Here is a 12,230-nt window from a genome sequence, read left to right on the forward strand (position 1 = left end):
TCAGTGCTGCCTGTTCGAAGCCTCAAAACCTTTCATGCAAATGTTTTCTTTTCATGCTTTCACCCTAGAGGATTTGATTAATACGTACAAATGAAACGACATTTCTCCTTCCAAACCACTTCAAAATGTACTTGATCTAGTTTAGGCACCTTTAGTCTGTTATACTTCAAAAGCAGCAAACACCACTTCGAAGGCATTTTTTTAGAACTAGGTTTTAGGCTTGATGGATGCTGCTATAGCAGTCGCTTCACAGAAGAACAATAGAATCACTCAGAAAGAAGGTTTAGTATTTGCTGTAAAATAATTGTAAATTCGTATTTCATTCCCCAGGTTTCCAGCCGAAATGAGATGCTTTTAGAGTTGTCAAACGCATTCGGATTTCCAGCTTTCCAATTCGTTTGCTCAGAGAATTTAAGCACCAAGCAAATTGGCGAAGTTTTTAAGGGAATTGCAGCCACAGGTGAATATCATCTTAGGAGCTTTAATTCTACAACAAGGGTGGATAAAAATAACTGTAATATTGTGAGGCCATCAGTGGAGACTCACAGAAATTATTGACGAATGCATTTGTCTCCGTTTAAATTGCTAGATTGCAATTTTGCCATCCATCCGGCCTGAAAATGTTTCATGGTACACTAATGTGCTCAATCTCTTTTTAATATTTCGTTTAATGATCTTGGATATGTAATTCCTTGGGTATTCAGGTATCAGCATAGATATTTCATTTCTTTGTCAACTGCTTTATAATAATATGCAGTTTCATGTGGCCTTATCTCCAATTTCTAGGTTCATGGGGTATTTTTGCAAACTTAGACAGACTCTCAAACTCTGCATTGTCGGTGATTACTCAGTTGGTTGCCAGGATAAACCAGAGTCTACAGGCGAAGAAATCGACATTCACAATGCTTGATGACGAGCTATCATTGTCTTTCAATGCAAAGGTATTCGCGTGCATGGATCTTTGCGGACAAGTTTCCGACAACAAAGCCCCTAGTTTCTTTCCTAGCATTACGTCATCGCTGTATACCGTTCCTGCTGGCCTACTTGCAAAGTTCAGAATCGTTTGTCTTTCGACACCTGATATCGAAACAATCGTAAAAATGCATTTAATGGTACACGGGTTTAGTTATAACGAAAATCTTGCACACAGCCTTGCCAATATATATTCTATATGGTCAAAACTTGCCATGGTGGAGGCAGCCCCGTCGGTTAGAGCTCTTTGCAGTATGGTAAGCGATGCTGGCGATCACCTTGATCAGCTAAAGGCCTTAGAGCTTTCTGAAGCTTACTACGAGCAAGATCATATGCAGGATAAAGACAGGGAAGTTGAAGACCCGGATAGCCCACCTTTGTCACCTAAAGAGGCAGCTCACATTTCGAATTCTGAAAAGAAGGATAATAAAATTACAAATGAGGGTATGATCGTTTTTTGGCAGTCTCTGTCGTTTCCTTGGCCATGAATACCATGTTTTGTATAGATAACATCCTATGAAAGCTAGTTGTTGGTTGTTTTTACGATGATTTATAATATTAAAAGAAATTTTTAAAATTGAAGACAGTCTTAATAAGTGATTTGATCCGAACCTATCCGTGATAAATGATCGTGGCCTAAATATGTCCAGTGTAGAGAGTTTAGAGAACCATAGTTTGATGACTTAGAGCCCCCGACCAAAAGGAGCTCATTTTTATTCATGTTTAATCGCTCAAGTCCAACATCTTTTCAAAAACTTATAAAGCTCTTCAACTGAAGCTTTTGTGACTCATTCTCCCTTATTAGCGAGAAAAACAACATTAAACTTTTTTACATCTCACTATTGTGTTTGACATGTAAATATGGATTTTTTCCTTAGGGCCTCGGATGCTCCTATTACGCCACTGAATATGTCATACACTTCAGCTGTAAAGCGCCTTCGTATTAGCCGACACGAAATATTCAGTGTCTCAGACAGCTTTTACACATTCATTACTTTTTCAGTATCATATCAAAAATCTAAGATTTTGAATTCATTTTAGATGAAATTGGAGAGCATGAAAGGAGTATCTCCGCTCAGTCAGCATCCAGTGAAACGCCGAAGATTGATTTGAAAACACTAGAGCAGAAGAGCTTGCTATTGGCTATAAGAGGTCAGATGATGCCGTCCCTAGTGGGGGCTGATGCGGTCATGTTTGCTACGCTGTTAGCAGATTTCTTCCCCTCTCTTGACGTGCCGTTAATTTTCAATCAAGGAATGCAAGAGGACAAACACGTGACTTCAGCCGAGAAGACGATTGGCTTGACAAACCAAGAGAAGGGGGCGCCACTGAGAATTCTACCAAGCTCACCGCAGCCGAAGGATCAAGGTAAATTTGTCATGCATAGATTTATTAAAGATTCACTTTTAAGACAATGTTAAACTCTGCAAAAACAAAACATATCTGCTTAGCAGGAAATTACCCTCAAAATGTGAGCTCAAGAAAACTTTACATCCATTTTAAAATCCTTATGACACAATGCTATGAAATGCAAACTTGCTTGGCAATTTCCCGGTTTTTTGGAACCCTATTTGTGATACCCTTCTTATTAGGGTACTCGTCGAAGATGCTAGGGATTTAGAAGCCTACCTCTTAGAAAATTTGATAAGATGTTTTCGTTGAGGTTTGATGGAACAGTAAAACTCATTTGAAACTGTCACCCATTTATTGCCAACTGTGTTTTATGGTCACTGCTTATGTATACAGAGCTGAACGAGTGACAGTTGCTGAACTAAGAATGTTTATAATTTGTAAGATAATTTGTAAGCCTTTTGAAGCAACTATTTTCAATCACCGTTTGTATTTATATTAAATAATTTCTTATGAAATAACTATATTCAATGAAACATGAATCAGTTGATCTCTTAGCTTGAAGTTTTTCGATGCCATATACATAAATATGAGTAAATCTACCTTGCAAATACTTGTGATTGACTTTTGATTTGCAGCGATCAGTGATTTGGAATCAGCCATTCGGATTGCTGTCCAGAAGATAGATCTTCAGCCTGGACATGCTTTCGTTTCCAGAGTGTTGCAGTTGTCCCAGCTTGTTTCAAGCAACAAAACGGTCGGTAAATAATTCAAAGTTGCTACCTTTCTCTGTTTAGTTTTTTATCCTATTTGTCTTCAGCGTTTGCGTCTAGCTAAAGTTCTTAATAAAGGGGCTTTTTGATATTTACTCAAATGCGAGTTTTTTATTGCTTTTTCGCCCTAAAGTTATAACAATGAATCTGTTCTTGGATTCTGTTTTGTATGGGGATTTTATAAAATTATCTTGTGTTAAACAAAGTGTGAAAAAACAGGCACCGCATTGGAAGTCACTTTACTGAATATTGAATATTGCACTAGAATTAGCTTCTACTGTGTCCTTTTATGCATTCAATCAAGCTTATAGCCAATTCGCACCTGTTAAAATCAGCCCACAGCCCATCTGAACCAAATGCTAAAGCTCACTATATACTGGTTTGAATGCGAATGACTTCGGATTTTTACTTTTATACTGCTTCTTATAACAGGTTATAGTCGTTGGCCCAGCTGGATGCGGTAAGACTGAAATAATTCGAGCTTTGATTGCTGCCCAGAGAGAAATGGGTCGAAATATCATATACAATTCGATGTTCCTTGGCTCCGTGGACGCTAAACAGCTATTTGGCTACTTCGACAAAAACACTAAGTAAGTCGCTATATCAGTTATCTTGATATCAGCTAAGCTGCCTGGTGATAGCATTGTTATCTGACTTTCACATACCAAATACCAAGGTGACAAATGTATCCCCCTCCCTGTATGATTACGAACTTCTATTGCTTTGGCATATAAAAAAAGTTCTGTGGCTATGAAGGAAACCAGTATGAAAAGGCTAGTTACGTTATGCATTGCTTGTCGGTAAACCGGGCTTGACCTTTTGAACTAGAGGGTCTATTCTTGTGAGAACTGGAAAGCTTATATTTGCACCTTTAGCAGCAATATCTCTTACATATTAATCTACTGGAATACCTTTTTAAAGATTATAATGTCAAGGTACATTGGTTTGTTTATTCCAAAGTACTTGAAGTTTGATTGTATCGCCTTTTAGAGTATGGGTGGACGGACTTTTGCCATCAGTTCTGCGAAGGAAGTTGCATGACATGTACAAATGTGAGATTGGCCTTGGAGCTAGTGACTCGCAAGATCTGAGATGGATCCATTTGGATGGCCCGGTAACAATTTATCACTAAATAATCCTGTTTCTGACGTAACACGATCTTTTGACTTGCCATCGCAAACTTTATCTAGATGTTTTAATCAATCCGAATGGGAAAAAGAGGGTTTATTGTTGGATAAATGTTCTTATTATGTATCAAAATCATATTTACGGTGTCTATTAATTGCATCTTACTGCTAAATAGATGTTGATTTTTGAAGTTGGAAGGAACCTCTACTTTTCAAGGAACTGCAAGCAGATAGGTTGAAAGAGAGTTTGGACGCTGTTTGTTTGTTTCTCTGCTTGTTGGTAAATTTGCTTGTTTTTTTGGTTTGCGCTCTTCCTTGATTTCACGTTGCTTCAAAATATTTAAATTTTCGTTCTATTAGAGCAATCAATTGATAAGATGCCCTCGAATATTCTTCACAGGCCCATCCATCTCAGCTAGAAACTCTTGCAGATGTTCTCACTGGAAGTGGTATGTTAACTTCACGAATTCAGATTGGCTATTGCAGGCTTTTTCTACTGACCTCCAAAGCGTTATTTTGATCAAACGGAATCAGGGAATCTGAAGAATTGTTAAAACTTTTTTGTTGATGACTTTTGCTAGGAAAACATTGTTATGTTAGCTTGCTGAAAATTTTCGAAGATTTGCTTCTTGATTTCGTAACTGAAAATTTGGCAATATAAGCATTTAGATAGGCTTACATTAGGTCTCAAAGTAAAGATAGAGTGGTCGGTTAAATAGAATCATCTGAGAGTGACATAGAAGCGAAGGGATTGAAAGCCATTTATTCGTTTTTTTTAAAGCTACGTTTTGATTTCTTTTTAGATAACCTGACGTTTCCAGATGCGGAGAGGCTGAACCTTCCTTCCACCGTGCGTTTTATTTGGGAGGTAAGTCTTTTCAATTTTGAGAAAGGAATTGTTATTGTCCTAACTTAATAATATTCTTCAGTCGATGACTCTGTTTTGTCTGACTCTTATTTCTAAAGAGTTTCCCTCAGAGCAAACGTATGCTGTGAATAGATTACCACTGTGCTTAGGGCCTAAAACTGCTATTCGTTTGAATTTTTTCGTTTTCAAAGAATTAAAACCATTAGGCTCTCAGTTTTCTGGTAAATTCCTTTTAAGAATGTTCTAAAGCTGGAATAACAACAGGTTTACGTTCCGCAAATTGTATTAAACGTGTTTCAGATAGTTTTTTAAATTTCCTGAATCCTCGAATGAACCACCTTTGGCTATTTAGGACATTTTTGCAATTTATACCTTTGGGACATTTTTGCAATTTGCATTAGGGTTGTTTAAGGGTGGCTTAAACGAGGGTGTGGTCTTATAAAAAATTCTCTTAAAATGGCTACATTAATAGCTCATTTTCAAAGCTTTTCATTTTATCAAATTTAGTTTGCGAAGGAAAAGCGAAAGTATGTTAAAAGCAAAGACATCTTTGAAATGCTTCATTTTTCTTAGTTTTTCGTTATTCTTTTATTCTGAATTGTAAAATGAAATCATGTAGTGTAAAAATTGTCAAACTCTATACTTTCTGTCCAAATCTAAGCTGTATTTTAAAGATATGTATTCTTTATTTTATAATTTTTTGAAATTCAGACTGTATAATATTAATAACAATATCATAAGCTTTGCAATAGGGCACTGGGCTCGATCACCTTTCATGTTTATCCAGTGTCCTAGGAAACACTCACGGACATTCTCTTTATAATTTTTTAATTCTTCTTTATGCTCATGACAATAAATAAAAATATATTTAATATACACGCTCTAAGAGCGTTGCTTGATGAAATGAAATTTGAATTTACAGGTTGACACACTGGATAACATTCCAACCTCTTTACTTTTGGATTGTGGTGTCTTGAAGCTTAATTCAGATGATATTGGTTGGGAACTGATTTTGCAGAACTGGCTCTCAAGACAAACCGAATCGAACAGAGATATTCTAACTGACTTATGCAATAGGTACATCCCAACAACGATCGACTTCCTGATCCACGAGAAAGTCATACGTTCTGAAGAAAAACAAAAGAAGTCGGTTGTCGGCTACAATCACAGCCATGGACAGCTTCAGCACGCGGTTTCGTTAACAGAGACAAACATGGTTCAGAATTTAATATCGATCTTTGAAGTGAGTTGCTTTCCTGAGATTTGTAGGAAAAATATATTTTCTCAAACATTCAAGAGAAGTAGTCTCGAAAATTTATCTATCTTAAGTTCTTTTTGTATGAAATCACTTTTTCCTACGTATGCACGATTGAATGCATTCAGATGAAAAAAGAAACTGCTTGTAAAAATAATACAAAAATGTTAAGTTTTTTAATGATGTTGTTACGTTTTTTTAAACGAAGTTGTACAGACCTAAGAAACGCCGGAAGAAACGTTTACTATAACAACTGTGTCCAAACGTTCAAGCCTTCTTAAAGGTTTTGTAGCAAACAATTTTATTTAAAGTAAGTGTAACTAATTTTCTACCGCGTCCATTAAATCAAATGGCTGTAAGCTGATCCACGTAGCGAATTTTTCGATCAATAGTTGTTTAGTTGTGTTAGACTATTTTCCAGATTGTTTGACAAAATCATTTCTCTTTTCCATTTTCTATGTTTAAGACTCCTCCTGTTTTTATAGGCTCTTATCTACAATGCCCAAGACCCAAGTTATGATTGTTTTGATGCTTTCTTTAATTTTGCTGCTTTCTGGGCCTTCGGTGGAAATCTTCTCGAGGAATACAGAGAACATTTCAGCAACTGGTGGAGAAATCAATGGTCTGAATTTATTACATTCCCAGATGATGTATCGGTACGTTCTTTTCACTCATTTTCATCCCATAGACTTGCCTTGTTTGTTCAATCAACTCCTCTTCTAACAATTGGTTTATCCTAACAGTTCTCATAAAAAGATGACATAATATGTCAGCACCCACGTATGCCACTGATTCAAATACCAACTCTAGATTGATGTTTGTCCCTCTGCTAATGAAAGTCACTCGACTTCATGAACACACGATAAACAAACGACTTCTTTCTAATTTTGAGTATTTTTATTTGCGGTTTAGCTCTGATTGTTGGAAGATCTAGTGAAATGTAAATTTTGCTGATAACTTGCGCAAAAATACAATGCTGTAAGAATGTTGCTGCCGATTGACGATAGAAATCTTGAGAAAACTTTGATTTAAACTTACAAAGTCAGGGACTTCAGTGGCTGAAAATGACGATGGCCCAGAAGGCTCACTTCATTTTTTTCTTCTTACACAGTTCAGTTGTACTTTTTGACACTTCAGTCATTTCTTTTTTTACACAGTTTAGTTGTAATTTTTGAAAGGATCGTTGGTTAATTTGGTCAGCGCTACAAGAACCCCGAGATTTTAGCTTAGTAAAGCCTGTGTTGTGTAAAAAAAACTGTGAACTGTGTAAAAAAAGAAAACTGAAGTGAGCCTTCTGGGCCATCGTAGAAATTAGATCCATCCTCACTAAATTTAAGGCAACCTTGACTAATAACATGCCTACCATCATCCTGATTTAACCTTTTCTCTTTTCAGTTATGGCAGTGCTACGTTCACCCAGAAACACACGAATTTGTAAACGCGCAGAATTTCCTTCCTTCCTACTCTGGAAAACCAAATTCATCTTTTCCTCCTGACGCACACGTTGCCACTTCAAAAAATATGGTAAGTTTTTTGAAGCTGTCTTTTTAGCTGCTCTGGCTGCTAGCACAGTATCAAGTTTATTGCTTCCTATGTGGCATAAGCTTTTTGCTTCCCAGCTATTAAGAACCACAGCTACATTTTGATAGAAATATTTAACCGCGTCTACCATGATTTAGTAATGTGTGTTGTTGACTAGATCTATATTTGAAAGATGACTAGATCTATATTTGAAAGTTGTCATCTTTTTATTTTATGTTTATTTGTAGGTTGTGTCACTTCTGGTAAGCGCCCTTATTGAAAATGGAAAGCCTGTGTTGTTAGCAGGCCCTCCTGGTTGTGGAAAGTCGCACATATTTAAAGATCGTTTGCAGAGCCAATCTACTGACATGGCAGAGATTCAGTCATTGTTCATAAATGCAAACAAATTTATCACCTCGAAAACTCTGTGGCAAAGAATGGACGAGTTCCTCGAATGGAAGCATACCAAGACATATGTGCCCAAAGGCAACAAAAGACTTATATGCTTGATTGATGACCTGAATCATAGCTATGTGAGTATACTTTATGTTTTAGGCCTAATCATTTGGTATAGATGCAATAAATTTGGTAATCGTGCTCATTGGCGCTTGTTCTTCTTCTGCCTATGTTCTTTTGGCTCCTTCACACCCTGTTAACCTTCTCCAGTTACATCTGTATCTATCTTGCTTTTGTTTAGGCAAACGACGCAAGCATCCAACCTGCTTGTGAAACAGTTCGTCAACTTCTAGATCAAAACGGATCTTTCTACCATGGAGGCTGGAAATGGCGTGAGGTGCAAGATGTCACATATTTGGCGACATACAATCCATGGACTACAGCGACGACGCCCAAGTTAAGCAATAGACTGCTAAACAAATGGATCGTCTTTCATCTGCCATTCCCTTGGTAAGGTTATTTCCAAACTACAAACAATTTTTCAGTTGATATTTTCCATTTGTAAGGAACTGGGGGCCCTAGAAATAACGTTGTTTAAATGTTTATCGATAGACCTCTAGAATACTTTACCGCTCGTTTTTGGTTTATCTCTTTTGATGTCGTGTTTAATTACCCTTGTCCTTTTGCGTCTTGTCTCATGAAGATTTGCTTCTGCCCCTAACCATGGTTATGTCATTCAATTGCATTTAATTCCCTTTATATAGGAACCTTTTACACACTTTTCGAGAATTATTAAGAATGTTCGAATAAAATGTCATGTATCATTATAGCGAAGAAGAGCAATGCGAGATATTCGGCACCTTACTCCAGACACACTTCATTCTTCCACCCCCTCAGTCATCTAGTCAAGAAGAAAGCGAAGAAATTGTTTCGAGTGAAATGATTCGTAAGCGAGTAAACGAGGAGGCCATGACAAGATTGCTCGAGCGCGTTGTTGCTATCACGGTCGAAGTGCAAGAAAATATACGAAACATGTTTTTGCCTACCCCTCAGCGTGCTCATTATATCTTTACGCTCAATGATCTTTGTATTTTATTCAGGTATGCATTTGCATCATTCATTTATTCTTTTTAATTCTAAATAATCAAAGCTTCTAATCTTTTATTCAGTACTACTTTTTTGTTGTCTTTTTCACTTATCTTCCAGAATTCAGGTTTCTTTCTGTGTTTCTTACTGAAAAATTCATATAGAATGAAACAAATTGACTAAAGCTATTTACTCAATGTAAGGTTTACTTTAGGCCAGATTTATGTAATCAAGAAAGTGCGATGTTGAACCTATTGTAAAAGCTTATGATGCCGCAACCTTCTTTTGGAGTTTGAGATATCTTCCTGTTATATATTATCTTTTTTGAAAAAGAATTTTGTGTTTCCTACTTCTTGTTTTGCAGAAATAAAAGCTAGGACAAAAGCATGTAGTTTGTAATTGACTAGTTTTTGTCCTTATTTTCTGTTACTTCATCTTTCCAAGAAACCTTTGCCTGGTGTTAAACTCTTCTTGTTCACAAGAAGATCTGATCACTTCCTGGAAACATGAATGTGAGAATGTGTATGGAACTGTTCTGATGGACGCCGTTGATAAAGGTCGATGGATGCAAGCATTTCACACAGCTGCGAAAAAGCGTTTTGATAAATCACAGGTAAAACATCTAGTTTTCTAAAGAACTGGTTACAAATCTTGCCATTTTCATGCCACTCAGTTACTTAAGATTTTTCCAACGTGGTATAATTGAATTGTTTGTAGGCCCGTACTATCTCTAGGTTGTCTGTTTACAAGTAGCTGATATTTTGCCTTTTTAATGATACATGTATGCTCTTACAGCTTGAGTTTATGATGAAGCCTTCATGCCTCATTTCTAACCTCATTGATGTTGATGATGGAATAAAGAAGGGCTCCAAATCAAGCAAAAATTCAGTGGATGCAGAAGAACAGATTAACGCTTACAAAGCAAGCAGTGATCTTTCAAAGGTACGTGATGTTATCAAGCTCGATTATTTTTTTCATAAAAATGTTGAGGATCACACGGCAGTATTTAAATACTGATGTCTCTCGATATTCCTGCTTCCGGCTCCTTTTTTCTTTTGCTGTATGCATTTTAATTCTTTATACATGTCTGAAAACCTGAAATAGATTTTCTATATAAGGCCACTGTATTCACCCCTATTCTGGCTTTCTGTGATACCTTTTCTGCAGAGAAATATTTCTGTCTAAGCCTTCAATATTGGAAAATAATCCGTCAGCTTATGCTTGAAACTCTCGTTTTTAGCTGCTGATGCATAAGGACGGGACAGTCTAATGTAAAATATGTTATTTGTTGTTTTTCAGGCAAAAGCAATTCTAGAACACAACATTCATGAATATAACAAAGACAATCCAAAAGTGAAAATCTATCTATATGAGGTATGTTTTTTAAAGTCATTAGCTACGTGTTATCAGCTTAGCAGTTGAAGGAGTTTTCATCCAGATGCAGTTTTTATTCCACTTGCTGAAGCATTGTTAATCGTAGAAAATGGTAACATATTGCACTTTACAGTTTTCCTTGCACATAGGAAAGCAATGTCAGACAGAAGCAAATAAGATATTGGACCGATATATAGAAAAAGTAAGGGCAAGCAAGGGCCAAGGTTGCCTAAATTGTCTTTAGGATTGTTCGAGCTGGCTGTAAACATGTTATCCTTAGTATGGATACGTAAACATTTTCAATATAACATTTCTCAAAGTTCTTTTTAAGTCTACCTCAGTTTTAACCAGTGAGTTTTAGGAAAGCCGATAGGATGCAATTTCGATAATAGGGGGTCTTGTTTGTTCCCATTATTTTCCTTGACTGTTTGTTAAACTATTTTCCCTCCTGGTCTCGCTCAATCCATAAAAAAGTGAATGCGTGCTTTAGCTATAAATTCATACAAACGTTGTTTTATCTCTCAAATATTCATGTTTTTTAGGAGACGATCAGGACAATATGTCGTTTAATCCGCATTTTGCAGTCGCCACACGAATGTGGTCACGCGATGGTCCTTGCAAATGGCTTTCCTGGCCTCCCACTACCCCTTGTGAAAATCTCAGCCTACATTTGTGGATTCACTGTCTTCCAAATACATCCGTCAAGCTTGGTCTTAGGAGACAAGTATACAATTGAGCATTTTAAGCTGGATATAGTCAACGCTTACACAACTGCTGGATTAAAGGTAAAACATTTTTGTCTAGATTTCAAAAGCATATTGAGCAACATGCAGCTACTCATTTATTTCTTTGAAATTCATAAAATTGTTTTAGTTTCTTTTTCAAAGCTAGGGAACTAAGATAACTCCCTCCTCGGGGTTTCAATGCTGAATTTATAATGCCTATGCATACCAAATTCCTGGTCGTAACGAATGGTGTACGGAGTCTCAAGGAAGTCCGGACTACGACTTACTTTTTCCAGTAAAGTCCAAGAGTCACGATATCAAGCTTGGATTTTTTTGGGCTCTTTATTTATACATTGAAAGCGAAATAAATCATAAGCACTCCAATATTTACGTGTTATTTTACTGTTTATCATCATGAAATTATAAATGTCCTCATTGGTAATTATCAGTTGGCTCGATTACTTGTGTACTAAGTGATTTACGATGGATAATAAAGGCAAAATTGTTTCCTCATTTTACTTATGAAGCTCCTTGTTGTTTCGTAGGGTGAAAAGTTGCTGTTTGTACTAAATGAAATGGAATTGTTCGATGAAGACTTTCTCGTCTATGTGACGGAGTTCCTAGTGTCTAATTCCATTTCTCATCTCTTCAACGATGAGGAACAAACCTCGATAACGAATGCAATTAGGACCGAGGTCACGCAAGCTGGGTTAAATTATACCAAGGAAACGGCATGGAACTTCTTTTTAAAGTAAGGCAGCTAACAAAGTTTACTTTCATCCT

The 12,230-nt window shown here is 36.6% G+C and overlaps 1 protein-coding gene across 1 annotated transcript in view; it reads left to right on the forward strand.

The window, feature by feature from the left end:
• Positions 1-12,230, forward strand: part of LOC135684803 (uncharacterized) — a 58,940-nt gene that overhangs the window by 30,473 nt on the left and 16,237 nt on the right. Inside the window, exons 39-57 of the mRNA XM_089115091.1 lie at positions 331-460; positions 787-1,416; positions 2,014-2,340; positions 2,961-3,079; positions 3,528-3,685; positions 4,086-4,209; positions 4,623-4,671; positions 5,026-5,090; positions 6,013-6,333; positions 6,831-7,001; positions 7,741-7,869; positions 8,115-8,399; positions 8,564-8,772; positions 9,093-9,362; positions 9,793-9,961; positions 10,144-10,290; positions 10,648-10,722; positions 11,265-11,507; positions 11,993-12,198. Coding sequence (XP_088971217.1) covers positions 331-460; positions 787-1,416; positions 2,014-2,340; positions 2,961-3,079; positions 3,528-3,685; positions 4,086-4,209; positions 4,623-4,671; positions 5,026-5,090; positions 6,013-6,333; positions 6,831-7,001; positions 7,741-7,869; positions 8,115-8,399; positions 8,564-8,772; positions 9,093-9,362; positions 9,793-9,961; positions 10,144-10,290; positions 10,648-10,722; positions 11,265-11,507; positions 11,993-12,198 — 3,827 coding nt within the window. The remainder of the gene's footprint in view (positions 1-330; positions 461-786; positions 1,417-2,013; positions 2,341-2,960; positions 3,080-3,527; positions 3,686-4,085; positions 4,210-4,622; positions 4,672-5,025; positions 5,091-6,012; positions 6,334-6,830; positions 7,002-7,740; positions 7,870-8,114; positions 8,400-8,563; positions 8,773-9,092; positions 9,363-9,792; positions 9,962-10,143; positions 10,291-10,647; positions 10,723-11,264; positions 11,508-11,992; positions 12,199-12,230) is intronic.

The sequence above is a fragment of the Rhopilema esculentum genome, chromosome 21, assembly GCF_057945365.1.
Source record: "Rhopilema esculentum isolate cy_ngs chromosome 21, ASM5794536v1, whole genome shotgun sequence".
Lineage (NCBI taxonomy): Eukaryota > Metazoa > Cnidaria > Scyphozoa > Rhizostomeae > Rhizostomatidae > Rhopilema > Rhopilema esculentum.